The following is a 25,475-nucleotide window of genomic DNA, read 5'->3' on the forward strand; positions in this document are numbered from 1 at the left end:
TGCCATCAGATGAGATCCCTCCACCCACCCATCTGTGTCTCCTTTGGGGACCTGTCCCACCCCTGGGTCCCCTCTCCCCACACCAACACTGGGTGCAGGGAGGGAGATGCCTGAGCAGCCACAGGGGCCCATCCTAGTGCAGCTCTGGGAGGAGGAACCTCAAGGCAGCAAAGCTGGGGAGATGGAGATGGGGAAAACCCCAGAGTTCCCAGAACCCATGCCCAAAGTGGGTCAGAAAAGCTGTTGCAGGGTTAGACCTGGCTCTGGCAGGCCTGGGAAGGACCCTGTTTTGTTTTGGTGGGAGTTTGGTGCTTGTGCTTTGTCCTTACCCTGCCTTGGTCGAACGTGGAGCTGTTTTGATCTGCCGTTCCCCAGGAACCTGATCCCGGCCTTTCATCCAAGCCTAGCGAAAAACAGGAAGAACAAAGGTTACTCTTTGCTTTATCAGCAAAGCCTCAAAGGTGTTCTCGTAAAATTAACTCTTCCTTCTACAAACAAAACAATATTTTCATTAATAAACCACTTCCACTTGGCGTGACCGAGCCTCCCCTCTGCCTCCTCACCTTCCCACTCCCACTGGGAGTTATTCCACAAACTTCAAAGCACATCCCACCACAGCCTGGAAATGGTTCAAAACATGGGACAGTGGGAAGAGGAGAAACAAGTATTTTAACTCCTTTATTCCAGAGAGCACCCACGAACCTCCTTCCCCCAGAGAGCAGCAGTGAAAGAGACTGAACTATAAATCAAAACCACATTGCATCCTTCTGGATGCTCCAGCAAGACTTGAATTTTGCCCATGGTGGTGCAAGATTGTGGGTCACACTCTATTCAATCTGAGCAGAGTGAAAGAGTGCCCAAAGGTGGGAATTGCTGGGGCCCAACATTACAGAGCCACCTGTCTGGGGGGGCCCTTCAGCCCCCCAAGGTTCCCCTGAGGAAGTGGGGCCATCAGAGCACAGCCCCAGCCCTGCCCAGAGGATCCTCAGCACAGAGGGATCCAGCAGAGGAGCAGGCAGGAGGTTCTGCAGTGTTCCTGCACAGGCTGTGGTGGGAGCTGAGCTCCTTTCATCCCCTGCCAAGGCCAGGCAGGCGGCACCTCCTGGGCAGGCAGAGAGCCGGGCATGGGCTGGGCTGGGCGGGACCTCAGAGCCCATCCAGTGCCACCCCTGCCATGGCAGGGATACCTCCCACTGCCCAGCCTGGCCTTGGCACTGCCAGGGATCCAGGGGCAGCCCCAGCTGCTCTGGGAAATCCATTCCAGGCATGGATTCCACAATTCCTGATTCCCAATCTCCCACCCAGCCCTGCCCTGTGGCAGTGGGAGCCATTCCCTGTGTCCTGTCCCTGCAGGCCTTGTCCCCAGTCCCTCTGCAGCTCTCCTGGAGCCCCTGCAGTGAGCTGGGAATGCCCACCATGACACAAAACCCTGGGGACGTTGCATCAGCACAGCTCCCACAGTTCCAGCTGATAGCACAAGCACACAGAAGGAACCTTCTGGAAAACAGCCTGAACCTGACTCAGCTGCAGGATCTCTGACTGTGCTGCTGCACCTCCTGCTGCTGTGGGTGACCAGAGGCTGGGGAGCAGCAGTTGGTGTTCAAAGGGGGCAAATCCAGGGATTTGGGAGGGGCTGGGCAGGGTGGGGGCATCCATCATCTTTTGAGGTGCTGCACAAACACTGTGGACAAAAAAATCCCAGATGTGCAGAAGGCTGAGAGTGAGGGTGGCACCAGCCATGGACACCTCCCAACCCAAGGACACCCCTGTCCCCAGCAGGGGCACACTGCAGTGACACCAGACCCTCCAGCAGCAGCACCAGGGCCCATCCTGTGCTGGTTCTTCCAACGGGGGTGGCACCTCCAGGTGCCCCACGATGCCCCTGTGGGAGCAGGAGCTGAGTGGCAGCAAGGACAGGGGGGCAGGGGGTCAGGGCTCACTCCCATTTTGCTTGGCAAAGCTGATTATTATGGCAAACATGCCTCAGATTTGTCTCCTCCGCTCCCCTCACTGTTCATTTAACCAGAAACTTCTTTCAAATTACATCCTTCTATTTCTGTGCCTTTGTGTTAATCATTTCCCCAGAGAATTGGTGTTTAATTGCTGTCTAATTTGCATAATTATGCATATTAATCTCCACACCTAATGAATATTCATAATTCTCATTTAGATTTTGTTTTCTAATCAAAAATTTCCAATGTGATTACTGTGCAGAGCAGGGATAAGCCTCTAATAATACCTTGGATACTAGGGAGAATTACTGCCAATTCTCCCACCTCCTACTTCCTAGAATAAACTTTTGCTTTGCTAATGTGTTTTTCCAAAGCAATTCATCTGCAATCCCTGCAAACCCTGGCGAGGCAGGAGGCAGAAATGCTCCTTTGAGTCATTTTGCTGTCACGGGTGATTTTAAAGCTCCCCAAGGCTCGGGGAGAAGACATGAGCAGCATCAGCAGCCTTGGACGTGGTTGGAAAAATGGTCCAAGGGAAAAATGGTCCCTGCAGGCTGCAAGGACAGGACTGCAGCAGCACAGGGCCCATGAGGAACCCCAGGAGCCTCAGAGACAGAGGGGAAGCCAAGGAATGGGGGTGCAGACACTCACACCCACCCCTGGGGGTCCTGAGAGCAGAGCAGCATTCCCAGGCTGGAATATCCCTGGAGAGGATGCTCAGGGGGCTCTAAAGGGGGATAGGGGGCTTGGAAGATCAGGGAGATTTTCCTCAGGTTGTGGAGTTTTCCTCCCTTGAATGTCCCTTCAGATATTCTCTGAGTTATGCCAAAACACTCTGGACACAATCCTGTGCCCTGTGAGATGGGATCAGAGGGGACACTGTGGTTCTTCCAACCTCCCCCATTTTGGGATTCTGTGCCAAAATTCCTGAAAAATAAAATTAAACCCGTGCCTGGCTCCTCAAGGAGAGAAGGAGAGGACAGAGAGAGAGGCACAGGGGCAAAGGCTGAGGGTGAGGGTCACACATCCCCTCCTCAAGGACACAGCCCTGGCACCTGGAGCTGCTGCACTCTGTGGTGCCACCAGCAGGGCACAGAGCCTGGGAGGGGCAAACCCCTGAGTGCCCCAAGTGCAGAGCATGAGCCACCCATCCAGAGCAAGGACAGGTCCCCAACCCTCCTTGGCCCCTCTGTCACCCCAAATGGGGTCACAACAAACCAACCCTTTCTTTCAGGAAGGAATTCCTCCCTGGGAGGGTGGGCAGGCCCTGGCACAGGTGCCCAGAGCAGCTGGGGCTGCCCCTGGATCCCTGGCAGTGCCCAAGGCCAGGCTGGGCAGGGCTGGGAGCACCTGGGACAGTGGGAGGTGTCCCTGCCATGGCAGGGCTGGCACTGGGTGGGCTTTAGGGTTCCTTTCAACCCAAACCATTCTGGGATTCTACAACCCCCAAGGAAACCCAAAAGGTTTTTTGCACCCTCCAGGGGTACAAAAGCCTCCAGTTCCTGTGGCTGCCAAGGTGCAGTGTGATTCCACTTTGCCACCAAAGCAGCAAGAGCATCCCAAGGTTCTGGAAGCTCCTCTGAAGGTGCCCATGCCAGCTCTGTCTGATGTCTCCTGGAGAATAAAGTCTTGCACCTTCCCCAAGCTGCAGCTTCTGGCTTGAAAAGTGACAGCAAAAAATCTCCCTATTTTCAGCACCTGCAGGTGTTTTAGGAATTCAGGGATTTCTGGGATGAAGCCAGGAAAAAGCAGACTGCCCTCTTTCAACGTCTGGCATCTGTCCTACATTCCCTGCCAGCCCACTCTCCCCTCCCTTCGTGTTCCTAAGGATCTGCAATTTGGCACAAATGCCCTCAGCCAGCCCTGCAAACCCAGTGTGTGCCCTGGGCAGGTGTGTCTGGAACAGCTCCCATCAGCAGGGCTGGCTCACTCACTCACACAGCCCCTGAGCAGGGTCACCCCAAACAGCCCCACACCCTGGGAGCAGCCAGGCTGGACATGAGGAAGAGGAAGGGGGGGAAGAACACGGCTCAGCAGCCCCAGGGATCAGCCAAGGGCACCCCAGCAGCTGTAGAGGTGACCCAGGTGCCCAGGAAGGCTCAGAGGCACCTTGGGACACCTGGAATGTGTTTCCTGCCTCTGGGCACTGCCCAGGAGCTGCCCCAGGTGAGATGGAGACCCCCTGAGAACCTTCTGGGCCCCAACTGCTCCATGCTTGTGGACACATCTGCTGCCTTAAAACACCCTCAGGGCTGTCAAAAACCCCCAGAAATCCAAGTCACCAAAGAGAGATCATGGTCAAAGGGCCACAGAGATGCTGCAAAGAGCCCCTCTGCTCTGAGCCAGCCTGGCACAGCTGGGCCTGCTCACCTGGACAGGAGAAGGCTCCAGGGACACCTCAGAGCCCCTTTTGGGGCCTGAAGGGGCTCCAGGAGAGCTGCAGAGGGACTGGGGACAAGGCCTGCAGGGACAGGACACAGGGAATGGCTCCCACTGCCACAGGGCAGGGCTGGGTGGGAGATTGGGAATCAGGAATTGTGGAATCCATCCCTGGAATGGATTTCCCAGAGCAGCTGGGGCTGCCCCTGGATCCCTGGCAGTGCCCAAGGCCAGGCTGGGCAGGGCTGGGAGCAGCCTGGGACAGTGGGAGGTGTCCCTGCCATGGCAGGGGTGGCACTGGATGAGCTTTGAAGTCTTTCCCAACCCAAACCTTTCTGGTATTTTGTGATTCTGTGGCTGAAAACTCCCATGGCACTGAGCTGAATTCTGTCTGCACAGGGAAGCTCCATTGTGGCAGGGTCTGCCTTTGCCACCCTCCCAGTGCTCTGCCACCCTGAGGTGTGTGAGTTTTGGAGACACCCACGTGCCCATGCTGCTGGCAGGAGCCAAGCTGATTTTAAAATACCCCCATTTCCCAGCTCCCCAAGTTGAGGCACACTTTCCAATTGAGAAACGACAAAAATAGGAGCTACCTCCTCTCGCCATTAATACAGTTATTAAACTGAGTACAGATTAATTGTGCATTTTAATAACCCTCAGCATGAATATTCATAACACATTTCTTGCTCATGTTCTAATTAAAACATACTAATAGAATAAGACGTAGCTGTCAGACAGTCATTTTTTTTTCCTCACGGTTTTCCTGCCACAGCCAAGAAGAGCTGATAGACAAGAGCTGTCCTAAGCTTCAGCAGGGATAAAAATAATTTAACCACATTTAGGCTCAGAAAAAGCATCCTTAGTGCAGCAATGAACCCTAATAAAGGCTATGGATGAGTGTCCAGTGACACAGAGCCAGTGTCTGTTCCCAGCCAGGAGGAACAGAACACTTTGGATACACAGCTCTGACAAGAAACACAGGAGAGTGACAGGAAAGGGACCTGTTTTACCTAAAGGAGACAGATTTACCTCAGATACTGGAAGGAAATTCTCCCTGGCAGGGTGGACAGGCCCTGGCACAGGGTGGTGCCCCTGGATCCCTGGCAGTGCCCAAGGCCAGGCTGGGCAGGGCTGGGAGCACCAGGAGGGACTGAGGGAGCTGGGGGGGCTCAGCCTGGAGAAAAGGAGGCTCAGGGCTCAGCCCCAGTTGTGTCTCAGCCTGTCTCCATAGGAAAGGTTCTCCAGCCCTAAGATCAGCTTGGTGGCCTCCTCTGGAGCCTCTGAGACAAGAATCAAGGATGTGGTGGGGAAAAAAGGGACTTTTTAGGATGACTTTTTAGGACACAGGGAATGGCTCCCACAACCACAGGGCAGGGCTGGATGGGAGATTGGGCAGGAATTGTGGAATCCATGCCTGGAATGGATTTCCCAGAGCAGCTGGGGCTGCCCCTGGATCCCTGGCAGTGCCAAGGCCAGGCTGGGCAGGGTTGGAGCAGCCTGGGACAGTGGGAGGCGTCCCTGCCATGGCAGGGCTGGCACTGGATGGTCTTTGAGGTCCCTCCACCCCAAACTACTCCAGGATTCTCTGTAAAAGCATTAAAAGGGGGCAGGGTTTTGTGATCCACCCCACATCCCACAGCCTTCCAGCTGCCCTGGTTTCAACAACCAGAGCCCCAAACCCAGCTGGGCACAGGGGCTGGTCCTTGAGCCCTGAACCCCAACCTGAGCACTTGGAGATGGTGTGGGGGGAATGTGGCTCTGGAGGCAGCTCTGACCACCTGGACACAGCCAAGGACCCCCAAGCTCTGTGTGAATGGGCCAGGGTCAGCAGTTGGACCTGATGGTCTTTGTGTGTCCCTCCCAGCTCAGGACATCCCAGGAGTCTGTGAAAGGTCTTTAGAACAAGCTCAGCCCCAACAATTGCCTTGCTCAAAGCAAAGCTCAAGGGGTGTGCAGCCATCTCTCATTATCCAGAGGACATGCAGGGATGGAGAATGGGACATTGTGCTCCTGAACCCTCTCAGATACCATTTGTAAAGCAAATACAGAGTTTTTGCTCTTAAATCCTGTACCAAGGCATACCCTGAGGAGAACATGCAGGGCTGGAAAGCTGCAGTGCTGCAGGCTCAAATCATGGAATGGTTGGGTGGGAAGGGACCTCAAAACCCATCCAGTGCCACCCCTGCCATGACAGGGACACCTCCCACTGCTCCCAGCCCCATCCAGCCTGGCCTTGGGCACTGCCAGGGATCCAGGGGCAGCCCCAGCTGCTCTGGGCACCCTGTGCCAGGTCCTGCCCACCCTGCCAGGGAGGAATTTCTGGGATTTCTGTGACTCCGAATGTCTCAAAGGCACCTTGTTCTCACGTGTCAGGAGGAGGAGGCAGCGAGGGACCCCAGCAGCAGCCCCTGGGTGACACTGGGGGACACTGCTGGGTCTCTGTGCTGCTGGAGCTGTGACTGAGCCAGGCTCAGCCTCTCCCTCCCCCAGCCTCCACAATCTGCCCTCCCTAATCTGATTCCAGCAAAACCACTGGGCCAGGCTTGCTTTTTTTTGTTTTGTTTTGTTTTGTTGGTAAATTCTATTAAAAATATTTAGGCCAAATCCCTCCTGTGGCTGGAGGAGGTTAGGAAGCAGCTGTGGCTGCTATGAAGGTGCATCTTCCATCCTCAGAGAGCCCACACAGTGCCCATGGTGGGGATTTGAGTGCCAGGAGGGAAATTCCAGCTCTGCAGCCACAGCAGTGCCCGAGGGCTGGAGCAGGACAAGGATGTGGTGGCAGCTGGGAGGAAAAACCCCAGAGCCAGCAGCTTTTGCAGCTCATACTTAGCTCCATGGGATGGTTTGGGTTGGAAGAAACCTTAAAGACCACCTAGCTCCAACCAGCCTGGCATGGTTATTTAAAGCAGAGGAGCCCTGCTCCCCACCTGCCTCCCTCGGGGTGGGACAGCACAAGCCACCACAGGCAGGGCCACCGGTGCCACTGTAATTTGATTTGAAGCAGAGGTGACAGAAGGCTGCTTGATAAATACTTCCAAATTAAGCAGCTTTGTGTGCTAATCGCTCTGGCAATCAGCCCCACAGCAAAATCTCTGCTAAAAGGGATTGGAAATCAATAAAATTAGTTGACTAGTAATTAGCTTTAGTCCCAGGAAAAGCAGCAAAGTTGTTTTTCCTGAGAAGAGTTTGCTGCACTCAGAGCAGCCCACCCTGGCACCTCCAGGAAAGGCTCTGAGGAGCTGGCACAGCCCCAGGGAGGGACAAGGGGGTGCTGGAAGCAGCTCCCAGAATTCCTGTTTATTTACCAGCCCCATCCACCCCCAAATAGGAAAAAACAGCTGTGAGTGGAAGGCAGCCGGGAGCTGTTTACAGGACGTTATTGTAGAGGGACCATACAATTTGTTCACTTCCTTTTCCCGGAGCACGACAAAACAATTACAATAAAAATAAGGGGGGGGTTGGATAAAAAACCCACCCTGAACACCTGGAGGGCAGCACGAGGGCCCTGGCAATGCCAGCCTGGAGGGTCTGCTCATGGGGCAGGGCAGGGGATGTTTTATCCCCTTCAATGCTGTGAAATGTGAGGCTGGACCAGAGCTCCCTGCAGGGACAGTGAGGTTCAGCTCTTCTGCTGCCCTGGCAGTGCCCAAGGCCAGGCTGGACAGGGCTTGGAGCACCCTGGGACTCTGGAAGGTGTCCCTGACCATGGCAGGGGCTGGAATGTGCTGCCACTTCCTGACCTGTCCAGGGGCACCAAAAGGGCCAGGTGGCATCTCCCTCTGGCACAGGGACAGGAGCCCAGCAAGGGCTGCAGCTGTGCCAGGCCTTGGCATGGAGCTCAGGGCAAGGTTCTGCCCTCTGAGGCTGCTGGGCACTGCCCAGGCTGCCCAGGGAATGGTGCCAAGGCTGCCAGAGCTGCAGGAGCGTTTGGACACAGAATTCACAGAATTCCAGAATTACTGGGTTGGGAGAGACCTCCAAGATCATCGAGTCCAACCCAGCCCCAACTCCTCAACTGAACCCTGGCACCCAGCGCCACATCCAGGCTTTGTTAAACACACCCAGGGATGGGGACTCCATCTCTGGGCAGCCATTGCAGAACTTTATCACCTTTCTGTAAAAAACTTTTTCCTGATATCCAACCTGTATTTCCCTTGGTGCAGCTTGGGGCTGTGTGCTCTGGTTGTGTCAGTGCTGCTGCAGACAGAGCCCAGCCCAGCTGAGCACAGGCCCCTTTCAGGAGCTGCAGAGAGCGAAGGGGGCACCCCTGAGTCTTCTTTTCTCCAGGCTGAGCACCCCCAGCTCCCTCAGCTGTTCCTCACAGGGTTTGTGTTCCCAGCCCCTCACTGACAGAGCCCTCAGGGCTGCTCAGGGTGGGGTTGTTGGGGTGGCTGTGTAGGGACAGGGGCTGCACTGATCATCCCTGAGGGTCCTTTCCACTCAGGATATTCCAGGATTCCATAAACAGATGCTCTGACCCAGGAGAGCCCAGAGACATCACCCCCAGGGGCACACACAGCACCCACATCAAACTCACAGACCCCTGCACCATTTCTCACCCTTTATCTTTGTGGTGAGGAATGAACCCAGAACCCAAAGGCACCACAGCCCCACCCACCCCACACACAGCCCTGATCCAGGGAAGCACCTGCTGCTGCCACCCCCTCCCCAAATGTGCACTCAGGGATAATTTTTGACTTCAAAAAGCTGATGCCACCACTTTGGTGATTGTGAATTCCTCTGCTCAGCATCTCCTGCACTGTATTCCAGTTCAGCACTTTCTGCACACACAGATGGGGTTTAGGAAATGTTTGGGGCTGGGAAAAATAGGAGAGAACCAGGGAAGGAGTGGGGGAAAACGATCCATTCCCCACTGGCTTTCCATGAAGGGTAACTATGGGGAGAAAGTGAACCTGCACCAAAACCAAACAAAGCCAGAAAGAGGGAAAGGAGTCAAAGAAGCTCTTTGGCAACTCCTGCTCATTTGGAAGCTGCTGTGGCATCACTGAACCTCAAAGGGCAGGGCAGGCTCCATGGCAGCCCCTGGGCTGGATCTGGGGGTGCTGCTGTGGCATCCCAGAAACAGAACCCTGGAATGCCCTGAGCCACAAGGGATCCACAAGGATCACTGAGCCCTACTCCTGTCCCTGCTCAGGACACCCCAACAATCCCACCATGTGCAAAACCAGTGATAATTATATGCAATAATAAATGTACATATCAGTGCCAAGCACAGGGGTGAGGAAGTTTTGGAAAAACCCAAAACCCAACCAGCAAATCTGGGCATCCCTCACTTCAGACACAAATCATATTTGCAGATGTAAAGGAAGGTCCCCACTGCATTTTATGCAGTGATTTTATGGTAATCAAAATAAAAGCTTGCCTTTATTTTAAGTCATCATTAAGGAAATTAATGACTTCGGCCTGGAATGGATTTCCCAGCACAGCTGGGGCTGCCCCTGGATCCCTGGCAGTGCCCAAGGCCAGGCTGGACAGGGCTGGGAGCAGCCTGGGACAGTGGGAGGTGTCCCTGCCATGGCAGGGGTGGGATGGGATGGGTTTGAGGTCTCTTCCAGCCCAAACTATTTTGGGATTTTGTGATAAAAATTCAGTAAGAGAAGTGAAGGCAGAGAGGCTTCTGGGCCTCCCAAATGCAGGGAAGATCCTGCTCCCTCCACAGGAAAGCCCCAGAGCAGCAGCCAGTCCCTCTCCCAGCCCCTGGGAGAGCCAGCAAGATGCCACACGGAGAAAGAAAACAAACCTGTGACGACAACCAGAGGGAAGAAAATAAACTTTAAAGCTCAAAACACTTCCCCCAGCTGTAAAAACAAAGGCCAGCAGTGACCAAACACGAGCACAAAGGAGAGGCAGGAGAAGGGGATGGAGGATAACACAGTCAGGGCTTTCTAAAGGTCACCAGCCTGCAGGACCAAGCCACCGTGTCCCCTGTCCCCAGGCTCCTCAGGACAAACCCATCCCTGCCCCTCAGCCCCAGCCTCCATCCATGCCTGACAGCCCTGCAAGAAGCAGGATGTCCACGAGGGTCCAAGGGACAACAGTGCAGGGAAACAGCCCAAGAATAACACTGGGCTGAGTCAGAGCCACAACAGGTGTCTGTTCCTCACTGGGCCCTGGATCAGTTCTGCTCTGCAATGGACACAGAGACCCAGGGGGAGGTGACACTGGGGACCCACAGCCAGCCCTGCACTGTGACAGGGTGGGTGACAGGGACCAGGGAGGCTGGGAGGGCACAAGGGAACGTCCCAAAGCTCTGGAAGTAGCTTGGGATAAACCCAACCCTGCAGAACAACAAGGAGGTGGCCAGACCCAAACATGTGGTACCCCCTTTACAGGAAGGTGTCACACAGCACCATGTTTGTCATTAGAGAATCATGGAGAGGTTTGGGTTGGAAGGGATGCTGAAGATCATCCCATTCCACCCCTGCCATGGCAGGGACACCTCCCACCATCCCAGGGTGCTCCCAGCTCTGTCCAGCCTGGCCTTGGGCACTGCCAGGGATCCAGGGGCAGCCCCAGCTGCTCTGGGAAATCCATTCCAGGGATGGATTCCACAATTCCTGATTCCCAATCTCCCACCCAGCCCTGCCCTGTGGCAGTGGGAGCCATTCCCTGTGTCCTGTCCCTGCAGGCCTTGTCCCCAGTCCCTCTGCAGCTCTCCTGGAGCCCCTTCAGGCCCCAAAAGGGGCTCTGAGGTGTCCCTGGAGCCTTCTCCTGTCCAGGTGAGCAGGCCCAGCTGTGCCAGGCTGGCTCAGAGCAGAGGGGCTCCAGCCCTGGCAGCATCTCCGTGGCTCCTCTGGCCTGGCTGCAGCAGCCCCATGTCCTCCTGCTGCTGCTGCCCAGGGCTGGGGCAGCTCTGCAGGTGGGGTCTGAGCTGAGCCCAGGGGCAGAGGGGCAGAATCCCCCCCTGCCCTGCTGCCCACGCTGGGGCTCAGCCCAGCACAGGGGGGGTTTCTGGGGCAGCCTGAGCCCTTTCTCAGGCTGATCCATTTCCTGATCCATTCTCCCACAAACACACAGACAGCCCCATGGAGAACCTTCCTTATTCCTGCCTCACACAAACTCAACAACATCAATCCATTTGCTACCACAAAACAAGTGAAATTCAGGAGATACGGGGTAATTCCCAAAGCCAGGGGTTATATTCCATTAATCAGAAAGCTTCAGGGAGAAGACTGAATCTAAATCCAAATCCTGGTTTTTCCAGGTCATTTATTGTGCCACAGAGCTGCGCACTCATGGCAGGGCAGACACTGCACACTCACACATGGATTGCTGCTCAAAGAGACAAAACTCATTGTGCTGAGTGAACAAGGGAGCTCAGCAGCCTGGAGGCAGCGAGGACTGAAACACACCGGCTCCCCTGGGACACCCTCAGTGACCTCTGGTGCTCCTCCAGCCATGGGTGTTTTGCACACCCCCACAGATGCACACAGGAGCTGCAACACCCCCACTTACTCCACTTAGCAGCAGCCACCTCTACTTCCGCTGCGATTTGCATCTTTCCAAGTATTGTTTAATTTGCAATGTAAAATCAAATTACAGCCACAGAGATGCAACCGGAACACCGGGGAACAAAAATCTTCTCCCACTTGGTTTCCATTACTCACCAACAAGACGAATGGGGACAGAAGCTTGTTTACTTACAAGTGACCAGAAAAACCCCCAGAAGTTTGCCAGAGAGGCATTTGAGATCAAACAGGCAGGCAGTGCCAGCCGTGTGTACGTGAGCCCTCCCAGCCCTGCACTGCTGCAGCCCTACAGGTAGGGAGGCCAGGGGCTGTTAAAAATTAGACAAATTAAGGATGGCTTCCAAATAATGTGGAAATGCTGCGGGGAAGTGGCCAAACACACGTACACCCCACCAGGGTGGCCTTGGCAGTTTGTTTGTGAGCCTCCTCTCAGCGGGGAGAGCGATGCTGGGGAATGACTTGTGCACTAATGAACAAATCCCTGTGAGCTTCCTTGGGAAAGCAGCCCCCAAAGGGTGAGGGGGACAGCCAGGGGTGGTTATTCCAAGCAGGGCTGTGATCCTGGGGCTGCTGGGCTCCTGTGGATGCCCCTGGGGCTCAGGATGCGGCCGCAGCAGCCCCAGAGCCAGCGCTGGCCCAGACGATGATTCAGCCCACAGGAAGGATCATCTCAGAAGAATTGCTGGACACAATGAGGAAAACTTTCCCAAACAAAGCGTTCTCAGCACCACCTGCCTCCCTCCCTCAGCCGGCTCCTGCTCGCCAGTAACCTCGGGGCTCTGGTCACCACAACAAAAGTCGTGCGGTGTTTTTGTTTTCCCCTTTCCCAAGGTGGGCATTCCTGGGGCACAGCGGGCTCAGGATCCCATCCTGGCCCCCGAGAGCAACGCACAGGCTGCCAACAAAGCCCCTGGCCACATCCACTTACAGACAGCAACCTCAAGGCTGCAAACTGCAGGAGCTGGATAACCCAAAATATACGAGCCAGGCTCCCTAAGGAGTCCCTAAAGCAAATCCATGGGTCAGAGCACACCAGGTGCAGAGTTTTGGGGATAACTGCATGTACAGCCAAAGAGTTCTCCTTCCCAGACAGCAGCTTTTTACAGAATCTGGTCCATGTGACACCACACAGTGAGGTATTTACCTGAAGAACAATTTAAAGACAGATGTGACCTATTTAGAGCTCTGCCAAATATTTCTGTAATTGAATAGACCATTGATTATTTAAATTGCATTAAAAAGGGCTGAATTCAATCCACTTGCTCCTACAAAGCACCATTTCCATGAACAACTCTTTTTCTCCCTCTTTAAGCATAAACACTTCAAGATGTTCACTTGTCCCTCACCCTGAAAGGATCCGCATCTTTGTATAACCATACCCCATGCCCTAAATTCCCCTTGTAGCCCTAAAGCCACAAGGACAAGTCACAAGAAGAGTTTACCTGAAGATAAATCCCAACCCATCAGCTTTAAGGCACCAAGGCTGTGGTGTGTATGGGGCAGTGCCATCACCCCATGCCCTGGCAGGAGTCACTGGTGCATGGCACTGCCAACCAGCCCTGCAGACCTTGTCTGCCACACACTGCTCAGGGGACACCAAAAAGCTGCTCCAGCCCCTCGTGCCCTCACCCCCTTGTCCCTAAATCCAGCTCCAGCACACATCTCCAAACAGTGCCTAAACTCTGGTGGAGGGATTGAGGCACTGAGGTGGTGGGGAGGAAGGTTTTATAATTGTCCCTGTGTCACCTGGGTGTAGAGAAGAGCACGGGGCAGCCCCAGGGAGAGGACAGGCCAGAGGGACAGAGCCAAGGGCTGGATCCAGCCTGTATTGATGGATGCTGGTGGCACCAGCTCTGGCTGGCACGTGCCACCCTCAGCAGGTGCTGCCAGGCTCCTCCTGCCCTGCGAGGGGCAGGGAGTGCACAGAGAGCAAAGGGAGCCCACCCTCAGCATCCCTGCAGCCTGGGCACCCACTGCCCTGGGATAACGGTGGCACGGGTGAGGTGCCAGTAGATGGCACTCAATGAGTAGCACGGATCCTCCTCTTTCCCAGCACTAACCAGGGAAGCACCTTTCTGCACACTGCAAACCATGGCCTGGGTGCAGCTCTGGCATCACTCAGCAGCAGCTGGCAGGAGCCTGTGGGTGCTCCTTGATCTCATCCCCAAAATGCCACAAAAAAACCCCACTACCCTGGAAGCCCCAGAGATGTCAGGAAAGCAGACTTTATGATTTTTATGGACATCTCTCACATTACCCTGGGCACACACTGACTGATCACTGTTTGGGTTGTGGATAGGTGACCCTGGGAAAGGGGAGGCAGTTTCCCCTCCCTGCTCCACTGCAGGCAAACCCACAGCAGCAGCAGCAGCCCTGCCTCAGAGCCCATCCCAGCCCCTCCAGGGCTCTCTGCTGCTCAGAACAAGCTGCAGACAAAAAGACACCCATTAGATTATCTTGTCTGTGTCTCCTCTACATGAGCCTTCGATTTCTGGTGCTTTTGTCAAGCCAAGCACTAACACTCCTTATCAGGAATCCTAATACAACTGTCTAGGAAAATTGACCATTAACAAGCTCCTCTGATATTTTGCTCAAAGATTGCTTTCTTTTAACTATCAGAAGCTCAAAGAAATGTTTTCCTACATGAACAAAAAGAGCTGCAGCAGTTAAAAACCTGGAGCTGCAGTTTGCTGGGATGGTGAGAGCTGAGCTCACCGCTGTGGATGAGAAGCTCCTGTTTTGAAGGAAAGTGGCTGCATTTTGCAAATGCAAGTTTGAAACAAAACAAAAATTAAACATTATATGTATAAAAATGAGAATGGGGAGAAAAAAAAGCACAGCATTCTCAGAGTAGTGCTGCAAGGAAAACAAAGACCAAAGTCATCCCCAAACCCTTGGACTGGCTCCAGCATGTGAGCTCTGCTGGCAGCTCCCACCTCTGCTCTGGGGACACCCAGGGCCATGCTGGCCCTGACAAAGCTCCCTCCAGATGCTCAGGGCAGCAGGTGAGTGCTGCTCAGGGCATGGCAGCACTGGCTGCTGTGGGAGGAGAGGGCCCTTCCCACCCTGCATTTCTCTTGAGTGAGTTCTGGGCTTGCTGGACTTTCCAGGGGCTGCTCAACACATAAGGCAGCAGGAAACCCAAAGAAAATCAGTTCCCCATTTGGAGCACAACGTGCCCCAGAAGCCCCCAAGATGGGGCAGGCCAGGATGGACGGGAAGAGGAAGATCTCAGCTGGCAGCTGGTTTGCAAAACCACAGCCCCACACCTTCTCCTCTGAGAGCCCCAGCGCTGGTGCCACCACGGCACAGGGATGAACTGTCCTGGCTGATCTCACCAGAGCCCTCATCCCCAACAGAATCAAGGGGAAACAAGCTGTTATCAACCTGTCTGGTGCCCAGGATCCACCACACTCTGGGTTTGCTCATGCAGCTCTGCCCACACTGCTGTGGTGAGGGTGAGGAGCACTCACCAATCTCTGCTCATCTTGAGCTTGAACTCTCTCAGAGAGTCCCACAATTGTTTGGGTTGGAAGGGACCTTAAAGCTCATCTTGTTCCATCTCCTGCCATGGGTAGGGACACCTTCCACTATCCAGGGTGCTCATGGGAACCTGCTCCTGGGCTTGCACAGCTCTGCCCACCCTGCAATCCCCCTGATCCTGGAGCATCCCAAAGCCTCAGCTGCTCCCTGGCATCCCAGAGAGAGCGCAGGCTGCACCCAGGATGCTGCCTCACCTACACACACACCCATGTATATGTAAAACTCAGAGGCGCAGATTTCCCAAAGTGTCCCTGAACCCCACCTCAGTTCAAAGCAGGCACCACATTCAGACCAAATGTTCCTCTTAAATTACAACTCCACACACAAAAAACTCCAATCAAAGCCAGGCCACCTCCAGGGAGCTGTGCCTTGTTTGATTCATATCTAAAACCACCTGAAATAAAAACCATCCCACGAGCCCCTTGTAGGGCAAGGAAACCCCACACCCAGGCCGTGTCCCAACAGCAATTAACAATACAGCAATTAACAGTGCCAGGATGAGCTCACGGGGTGGGGGCCATGGGTTACCCTACACAGGACCCCCTCAGCTGGCACCTGAACTTGGTGCTGTGTCCCCAACTGCAGAGCCCTTTCCCCCACAGCCCTGCCTTGGTCACAGATGTAACAGGCTTAGGGGGCTTGGGCACACACAGAGGGGAGGCAGCAGACACAGCTGAGCTGTTCCTGCTCCTAGAAAGGGTTGGGGGTCCTTAAGCAGCTCCAAGGCTCTCAGTTCCTGCCCAATAGCACCAAAAAGCCCCCAGAACATGAGGAAACCCTGCACAATTCCAGCCTGCCCCTCCACAGCCCACCCAATCCCTCGAGAGCCCAACTCCCAGCCGACCCAGCACAAACCGCCCTCGCCACCCCAGGCTCCAGCCCTGCCCCAGCCCCGCTGCCAGCCGTGTGGCACACACGTACCCCCGGGCAGGCTGTCCCGGGCTGCCATGGCCCCGAGCCGCCGGCACCGAGACGGGAGCGGGCCCTGCGCCGCCGGAGCCCCAGCCCAGCCCGGAGGGAGGAGCAGCTCCGGGGCCGCTCTCCCGTCCTGCCCCCTCCGCCTGCCTTTGTGTGGGGACTGCACAGAGCTCACTGCCGGCACAGGCAGGGAAAGCAGAGTTAATGCAGTTCATGGGGTGGGTCAGGTTTGCCAGGGAGCTTGCCTGGAGAGCAAAGAGCAAATGGGCAGCATCTCTTCCAGAGCAGGATTCATAGGGGAGCTCTGGAAAAAAATCACCCAAGTGCTTCAGTCATGCTCTGATCTACGGGTGAGGGTGGGCAGGCCCTGGCACAGGTGCCCAGAGCAGCTGGGGCTGCCCCTGGATCCCTGGCAGTGCCCAAGGCCAGGCTGGACAGGGCTGGGAGCAGCCTGGGACAGTGGAAGGGTCCCTGCCATGGCAGGGGTGGCACTGGATCATCCCTAGGGTCTCCTCCAGCCCAAAGCACTCTGTGATCCCATAATGTTCTTGTTATCTCCTTGCCAGGAGCCCTTTAAAGGCCAGGCCAGCACCAGAGCTGCAGCTGGAGCAGTTTTTGCCCTCTCACAAAAGGCACCTCCACCCAACCCTGCACAGCTCTGCCATGGTGATCCAGGGGCTCCTTTGGCACAACCCTGGGCACTGGTTATTGTTTGGCTTTCCTTTATCTGCAGATCTCAAAGCACTTTGTAAATGTTAAACCTCCAAGCCTCTCCAGGGAACAAAACTCTTTCTGCTATTGTACAGATGGAGAGACTTGCCCAAAAATGAGGGCAGAGCTAAGGGAGGCAGCAGAGCCCAGAGCTGAGACAGCTCAGCTTTTCACTGGCACAAAGTACAGTGGCACACATCATCCCTGGGAGAGCTGTGTGGACAAACACAGCCCCTGGGAGAAGCACTCACTCTCCAGGTGGGAAAGCCTGGCATGCTGGAGCACCCAAAAATTTATTTACAACTGGTGCTCCAAACCACAATGTCTCACTCATCTTTCAGTTTTCTTTTTTGGGTTAAAAAAAAAGAAAGGCAAAAAAAACCAACTCAAAAAAACCCCAGTTCTATAGTTTCAACTTTTTAGAAAATTATTTAAAGAATACAGAACAAAAAACCACAATGATTTTAAAAATACAAAGCAAGCTGGGGGAGAAGGGCTCTTCTCTATTTCTGAGCTGACCCAGGAGGGCTGGGCAGGGCAGGGAGCTGGGGGAGATGCTCCTGCCTGGCTCTCAGCTCCATGGGGGCTGTAGGGAGCTCCCCATCTTTCACCCAGCTTTATTTCCCATATATTTCAATTTAAAGGAACCTGAGGGCCAGCAGGAATTGGGAATTCAGTGCTTTGGCCAGTGCTGCAGGGAAAGGCTGCAGTGACCAGATGGGATGGAACTGTACCAGCCCTCACTCAGGACATAACTCAGTGCCTGTAAGCTCCAGCTCAGGGAGAAACCCAACTCACTGAGCGTCTGGGATGGAAGGAGCAGCACAAGGGTGCCCTGGCAGCTGGAAAACCTCACAGGGATGAACACAAGCAGCAGCAGGAGCAGCCCAGCACAGGCACCCTCTGGGATGCACAAACCTGCTCTGCTCAGGCTCTAAGGGCGTTGGGAGCAGCTCCCAGGGGAAGCAAGTGAAGTCCAGGCCTAAGGAACCTCCAGAGATGACTAAAACTGCAGCCAAAGAGAGCCCCAGAGGTTTGCTGTGAGCCCATGGTTCCAGACATCACTTCCCAGACCCTTCTCAGAGCATCACCTCTCCCCCAAGGCCAGGATCTCAGTGACAGACACTCCTGCAGATTCTGACCTACACCCGGGGCTCTGTGCCACAGGAAACCTGGAAGAGCAGAACTGGCCATGAAGAAGGCATGGAGGGACAGGACACAGGGAATGGCTCCCACTGCCACAGGGCAGGGCTGGATGGGAGATTGGGAATCAGGAATTGTGGAATCCATCCCTGGAATGGATTTCCCAGAGCAGCTGGGGCTGCCCCTGGATCCCTGGCAGCGCCCAAGGCCAGGCTGGACAGGGCTGGGAGCACCCTGGGATGGTGGGAGGTGTCCCTGCCATGGCACTGGATGAGCTCTGAGGTCCCTTTCATCCCAAACCAGTCTGGAATTCTGTGAAGAGCATGTAAAAACCCCACAGGACAGAATTCAGGACTCGTTTTCCACTCCAAGCTGCTCATATCCAAGTGGTGTTTCCAGCAGGACAGAACTCCACTTGGATCAACCCCACGCCTCCCTGCAGAGCCAGGCAGTTCCTGGAAAGCCATTGCAGGGACAGCAACACCTCAGTGCCACGAGCCCTGCAAAGGAGGAGCACCAGAAGTGCCAGCTCGGGAAAGAGCCAGAGCTGGAGGGGACACAAGGCAGCTCTTGGTGACCCACGGGGAGAGACCCCAGGCACCTCAGGCAGAAACAGCAGCTTGACATTGAACAAACCCCAGGTTCTGAGTTCTGAACTGATGGAAACTGAGAGGAGCTGAGCAGGGCCCTGCTGCCCACAAGGCTCCTTCCCCTTCAGCTGTTTCAGCCCAGCCTCAGAGGCTGCTCCTCCATCACAGCCAGGCTGCAGACAGCGAGGGAAGCACAGCTGGGACGGGCACCACTGAGCTCCACACTGGGTCAAAAGGGAGTTGGACACACCAAACCCAAACCAGAGTCTCAGGTGTGAGGGTCAAGCAAGAAGGTGCAAAGTGGAGCTGTTTAGGTGAGGAGAAGCTGTGGATGGCAGCTGGGGGTGCTCCCCAAGGAAGCTCAACATGCAGGACCCCCCAAAAGGCTCAGATCAGCTCAGCTGGCCAAACCCACCCTGCCCTTTCTCTCCATCCTGCACTTTCACTCCCCACTGATTTCCATGGAACTGCTTAATTAATTAATTAATTAATTAATTAAAGTGGTGATGGCTGCTGGGGTTCATGATACCAACAGTGAATCAATAGCAGGTGGGTGGGTAAAGAGAAGGGGGGACAAGAACCAGGAGGGCTCCAGGGTTTGGGGCAAACACTGCCCAGATGGGATCACTGCCACACACCTGAGGACAGCCCTCAGGAGCCACTCCTTCCATGCCCACCCGTGCCACATCCCCAAGGCTGGCAGTGCCAGGATGGAGACGGCTTTTGCTCTGCACATCCCTGGGCTCAGGGACACCTTTGGATTGTCCCAAGTGACCCCTCAGAGAGGCAGAGACAACAAGGCTGACCTAGAGCTCGATGTGCAATCCCAGCCCAGACCAACCCTGCTCCTGGCACACACCTCCCATCCCAAAGCATCCGCAGGGTACAGAGGTGACAGTCCTGCCATGATGGCACAGCCAGAGCCTCCTGCCTCAGTGCCCAGGGTCAGAGAGCCTCTTATGCCATGGGAAGGTGCCCCAGCCCTCCTGTGGCAGAGCCTCCAGCCTTTCCTGGGAGAGATTTTAGAGTTAAAGCAACACCAAAGCATCCACAGGGCACAGAGGTGACAGTCCTGCCATGATGGCATAGCCAGAGCCTCCTGCCTCAGTGCCCAGCATCTATGGGGTCAGAGAGCCTCTCATGCCATGGGCACAGTCCCCAGCCTTTCCTGGGAGAGATTTTAGAGTTAAAGCAACACCAAAGCATCCACAGGGTACAGAGGTGCCAGTTCTCCTATTAATGGCATAGCCAGTGCCTCCTGCCACAGTGCCCAGGGTCAGAGAGCCTCTCATGCCATGGGAAGGTGCCCCTACCTTTCTCGGGAGAGATTTCAGATTTAAAGCAACACCAAAGCATCCACAGGGTACAGAGGTGACAGTCCTGCCACTGATGGCACAGCCAGAGCCTCCTGCCTCAGTGCCCAGCACCTTCTTATGCCATGGGAAGGTGCCCCAGCCTTTCCTGGGAGAGATTTTAGAGTTAAAGCAACACCGGTAGTGGGATTGTCAGCAGCACAAATGCACAATCAGGAGGGGAAGATGTGGGGGGAAAGCATCCAACTGGCAAATATAATACTTGGAAGGAAAAGTAGATTTTTAAAAAAATAAAAAATGAGGGGGTGGCAAAAAAAAAAAAAATCTCAGGAAGTCATCTAGTCATTCCTGCTCTTTGCAGAAACAATAGACTCGGGATGCTGGCTAAGTTATAAATAATCCTGCTGGCTACACAACACAAATCCAAGACAGGAGCAGGGTAACTATCAGCCCCATGGAAAGTGAGTCACTACCTTCTTACAGCATTCCCAAAAAGGGAAAACACCACGGCCCCATTCCCGCTCTGCTCCGCTGGCCAGGACCCCATCCCGAGGGCAGGAGCAGCTCGGGGACACAAAGTGGTGACACAAGGTGGTGACACAATGTGACATCCTGACCCACAGTGAGCTCCAGCAGGACACACAACCTGACACTCACAGAATCCTGGAATACCCTGAGCTGGGAGGGACCCTCAGGGATCACCCAGGCATTAACCAGGAGACCCCAACACCCTGAGCAGCCCTGGGAGCTCCTGCAGCTCTGGCAGCCTTGGCACCATTCCCTGGGCAGCCTGGGCAGTGCCCAGCAGCCTCGGGGGGCAGAACCTTGCCCTGAGCTCCATGCCAAGGCCTGGCACAGCTGCAGCCCTTGCTGGGCTCCTGTCCCTGTGCCAGAGCAGAGCTCAGCCCCTGCCCCTGTGCCTGCCCTGGGGAGGAGCTGCAGCCCCCGAGGAGCCTCCCCTCAGTCTCCTGGGCTGCAGCTGAACCAGCCAAGTGCCCTCAGCTGCTCCTCAGCCCTTCCCCAGCTCCCTGTCCCTCCTCTGGGCACTCTCCAACAGCTCTGGGTCCTTCTGACACTGTGGGATCAGCGGCAAGAAAGCTCAAATTGGGGCAAATAATGGGAAGCCACCAAGTCCACAACATCCTTCTCTTTTTAGAAAGGAAGTTGCCATTGTGAGATGCTTTGGCTGAGCTGTTTTCCAGATCCCTGCTCTGAACCTGAGAGCAAGCACAGAGATGAGCAAAGCCAGCATGCCTCAAGATGCTGGTGGAGCTGAACTGCCCCTGGAAGGGTGGGTGTGCCAGGGCCTGTGCCCCAAGCAGGGGACACTGCCCCTCTGGCCTGGCAGCTCTCAGGGCAAAGGGAAGATGCATCTTTTTGGGCACCCAGAACATCTCTGTCACTTCTCTGTGTTTGTGGCTGACCAGGACAGGGAGCACAAAGGGCAGCACCCAGGACTGGGGTGTCCCTGCGTGGCCACAGCCCTCAGGAGCCCTCATGTCATGGGCAGAACATGGAATCAAGGAATGGTTTGGGTGGAAAGAGACCTCAAAGCCCACCTCATTCAACCCCTTTCACTATCCCTGGGTGCCTCAAGCCCTGTCCAACCTGGCCTTGGAAACTCCCAGGGATGGAGAGCCCCCAACCTCTCTGAGTAACTGATAAAGGGAAAGAGCTTCCCAACTGGAGACTTGGAAGTGACATAAGTTCTCTTTTCTTTAAAAAAAAAAAAAAAAAAAAAAAAAAAGCTTCCTGACTTGTTATTCCATTACTCAAATCTGGAAATGTAATCATATTAGTTCAGCTGCATTAACACAACAAAAAACCCCAACAAAAACTGTCTTAAAAATTGAATTGATCTCCAAGGAGTGAAGAGAAAGGAGAACAAAAGTCAGAAACCCAAAGCAAAGCAAGCAGCTCCCCCTGTGAGCACCACAGCCAGCCCAGCACCCAAGACACTCTCTGATGACAGATTCACGGAGGATGTGAAATAATCAGGATGTGATGTGATTTTTAAGAGCTCTTTTTGCCAGGTAGGTGAGGTAAAAGGTCAGTGAGAGCCATGTGAGCACACCCAGCTCAGCAACGTAACGCTGAGCTTGTCACAGAGCTTAACTCAGCTTAAACAGCCCTCAGCCAAGGGGAAAAATCCAGCCCTGAGCCAAGTGGGAAGTCCAGGCAGCTCTGAGGGACTGTGGGGATGTGCAGAGCTGGCTCAGCAATGCTCTGGCTGCCCAAGCCCTGCTCCTGTTCTTGGGTACCCAGGGAGCAGTGCCCAAAGCAGGGACCTGGGTGGGGAGGGGCTGGGAGCAGCCACTGCTGCAACTGAAGGGAAAAACCAAAAAGCCTCAATGCCCACCTGGGGGCTGCAGCCAGAGCCCTGCAGGGAGCAGCAGGAGCAACGTGGGAGCTCCTGCACAAACCCACCTGATGGGCTGGGAAAATGCACTGAATCCCACCTGGTTTGGGCTGGAAGGGACCTCAGAGCCACCCAGTGCCAGCCCTGCCATGGCACCTCCCACTGTCCCAGGCTGCTCCCAGCCCGTCCAGCCTGGCCTTGGGCACTGCCAGGGATCCAGGGGCAGCCCCAGCTGCTCTGGGAAATCCATTCCAGGGATGGATTCCACAATTCCTGATTCCCAGTCTCCCACCCAGCCCTGCCCTGTGGCAGTGGGAGCCATTCCCTGTGTCCTGTCCCTGCAGGCCTTGTCCCCAGTCCCTCTGCAGCTCTCCTGGAGCCCCTTCAGGCCCCAAAAGGGGCTCTGAGGTGTCCCTGGAGCCTTCTCCTGTCCAGGTGAGCAGGCCCAGCAGTGCCAGGCTGGCTCAGAGCAGAGGGGCTCCAGCCCTGGCAGCATCTCCGTGGCTCCTCTGGCCTGGCTGCAGCAGCCCCACGTCCTCCTGCTGCTGCTGCCCAGGGCTGGGGCAGCTCTGCAGGTGGGGTCTGAGCTGAGCCCAGGGGCAGAGGGGCAGAATCCTCCCCTGCCCTGCTGCCCATGCTGGGGCTCAGCCCAGGACACAGCCAGGAGTGGAGTTGCCACCAAAAAAAGTTGTTAAGAGTAAATCTAATCCCTCTCCCTCATGGGGCTGGAGCTCCATCTCCTCACAGGCCTTGCAATGACCACCCAGCCAGACGAATCCAGTTTGGGAGGAAAGGTGTGAACACTTTGAACCATGGGACAAGAAATGAAGGAACCCTGCTTTAAAATTTTTTCTTCAAAAAGGAAAAAAAAAAAAAACCGACCAACCATATGTGATGGGGAGGCACATCCACCTTCCCACAGCTTTTTGGGCCATTCATCATTTGGATAAAATCCAGTTTCACATTGAAATTCAGCTGGACTTTCAAATGCAAATCCGAGGAGGAGAGCAACATATGGTAGAGGTTAGTGCGTATTTTTCCTAATTAGATGGCAAACTGCTGCTTTGTATAACAATGTTAACAGGGCAGGAGGAGCCTTTGCAAGGGAGAGCACATCACTGCAGAATAAAATGTCCCAGAAAGCACAAGGGGCCCAGGCCAGCCCCGCTCCCAGGGAAGGTCACGCACTCACCGCCACCAGGATGGGTTTTGTCACTTGGCAAATGTGAGATTTGTCCCCCCAGCTTGGCAAGGATGAGGCACAAAGGTAAGAGAAGGGGTTGGCAACAGAGACCTCGAGGCTTGTCCTGAAGGACTTTGGCTTCTTCCAGGGCGGGTTGTCCCCAGGTGCCACACACACATCTGGGAGGGCTTTTGGAAAGGGAAAACGTCACCAAGTCCTCACCCCAGGGGCCAGGGATGGAGCAATGATGGGCAGGAGATGCTTCTCCTCCTGAGAAGGGGAGGAACAGCTTTTCTTTGAGCAGGGCCCAGCAGCCACCACCAAAGCAGCCCCAGGAGGTGCCACCACCAGAGGTGACCCCAGGGCTTGCTGCCACATCCAGAACATCCCCCACTCTCCTGCAAGGTTATTCCCAGCTAGGACAAGTCAAGGCTCATGGATGACTGTCCCTTGCCCTGCTTGGTCCCAAAAAAGCCACGTCCTCATGTCCCTGCGTGCTGGAGGCTGCCCTCCCTCCCAGCCCTGGCCCCAGAGGCTCTGATATGAAGCTCATTTCTTTATTTTCAGTCCCTGTCTAACCAGGCAAACTCCCCTGCTAGAAAAAGCTTATGCCACATTAACTTCACCTCCTTCTTACTCCTGACGCAATCCCCAGCTAAATTTAGAGGAAGACATTGCCTGAGGTCACTTTGGAGGTGGGGATGTGCTTCCCAGGTTTCACAGGCAGATGGACACTGTTTTTTAGATTTTTCTCCCTGCTGGCTTTGGAGTTGGGCCTACCTGGTGAGTTAATTGAAAAATTCAGGATTAAAAAATGAGGGCAGATGTCCTGGACTGTCTCTTTCCCTTCTTTACTGGGAGAGTGAGGCACTGGAGGCAAGTTCTCTCCAGAAACATTAATCAGGGCAGGGAGAAGAGCATCCAAACAGGCACTGCAGAAACTCCAAAGCTGAACCAAGCAATCTCCTCTCATGGCTCAGATTTTCCCTTTCTGATGTTTATTCAGATTTACTTCCACCCTGCAAGGCAGGACCAGACAGACCAGGATCTCTGCAACCCACTGGCAAAACCCCCACCCTCCATCCTCCCCCAAACCTGAGGCAAATCCCTGTTTGGATGGCAAAGGCAGAATGGCCACAGTGGCTGCTCCTGGGGACACAGCTGGGGACACTGCCAGCAGCCTGAATCCTGCCCAGGCAAACCCCAACCAGTGCCACACCTGTGGGCACAATGACATCTTTGCTGCGATGGGGGGCTGGCCTGGTCCCCACTGGGGAGCATTGAGGAGTTCTGTCTGTCTGTCTGTCTGCCCAGCCCACGAGAGCTCTGTGACTGCCTTGCCTCAGGTGATCCCTGATCCTCAGCCGTGCTCCCAGGCCCCTGTACAATTACACATTCAGCACCACAATGTATTTCAAACTGTATTTCATGCCTCATTTGGTAACAAAATTAATTAAACTCTAAGTCACCACTGAAGGAGTGCAGCACCTCTTCCCTCCGTGGGTATAACTCAATTTGTTTAAGCTAATGTGCTCATCAAAGCTTGCCAGGGGAGCTCCTGGCAGAGGGGGCTCTGAGGTGTGCACAGGATGGGCTCTGCTTAGAGGGGACCAGCACTGACTGTCCAAGCACAGGGAAGGCCACCAGCATCTCAAAGAGCTCAGATTTCCTAAAATGCAACCCCTCCTCTACCAGCAGTGAGGCCAACTCATCATCCCAGGGCTTTGGGGGTGTGGGAGCTGACAACTGGCTGGAAATCACAGAATGCTGGAATATTCTGAGCTGGGAGGGACCCACAGGGATCATCGAGTCCAACCCCTCACAGGCACCCCAACACCCCCACCCTGAGCAGCCCTGGGAGCTCCTGCAGCTCTGGCAGCCTTGGCACCATTCC

The 25,475-nt window shown here is 54.9% G+C and overlaps 1 protein-coding gene across 11 annotated transcripts in view; it reads right to left on the reverse strand.

Moving 5' to 3' along the window:
* TCF3 (transcription factor 3) overlaps positions 1–25,475 on the reverse strand; it is a 79,427-nt gene that overhangs the window by 35,687 nt on the left and 18,265 nt on the right. For 9 of the 11 annotated variants that reach the window (XM_074528933.1, XM_074528936.1, XM_074528935.1 and 6 more), the window contains exon 4: positions 330–403. In XM_074528933.1, coding sequence (XP_074385034.1) covers positions 330–403 — 74 coding nt within the window. Of the gene's footprint in view, positions 1–329; positions 404–16,285; positions 16,429–25,475 lie in introns of those variants that run through there. The other 2 variants (XM_074528938.1, XM_074528939.1) reach the window with 2 other exon arrangements.

This window comes from Zonotrichia albicollis, chromosome 29 (genome assembly GCF_047830755.1).
Source record: "Zonotrichia albicollis isolate bZonAlb1 chromosome 29, bZonAlb1.hap1, whole genome shotgun sequence".
Classification (NCBI taxonomy): Eukaryota; Metazoa; Chordata; class Aves; order Passeriformes; family Passerellidae; genus Zonotrichia; species Zonotrichia albicollis.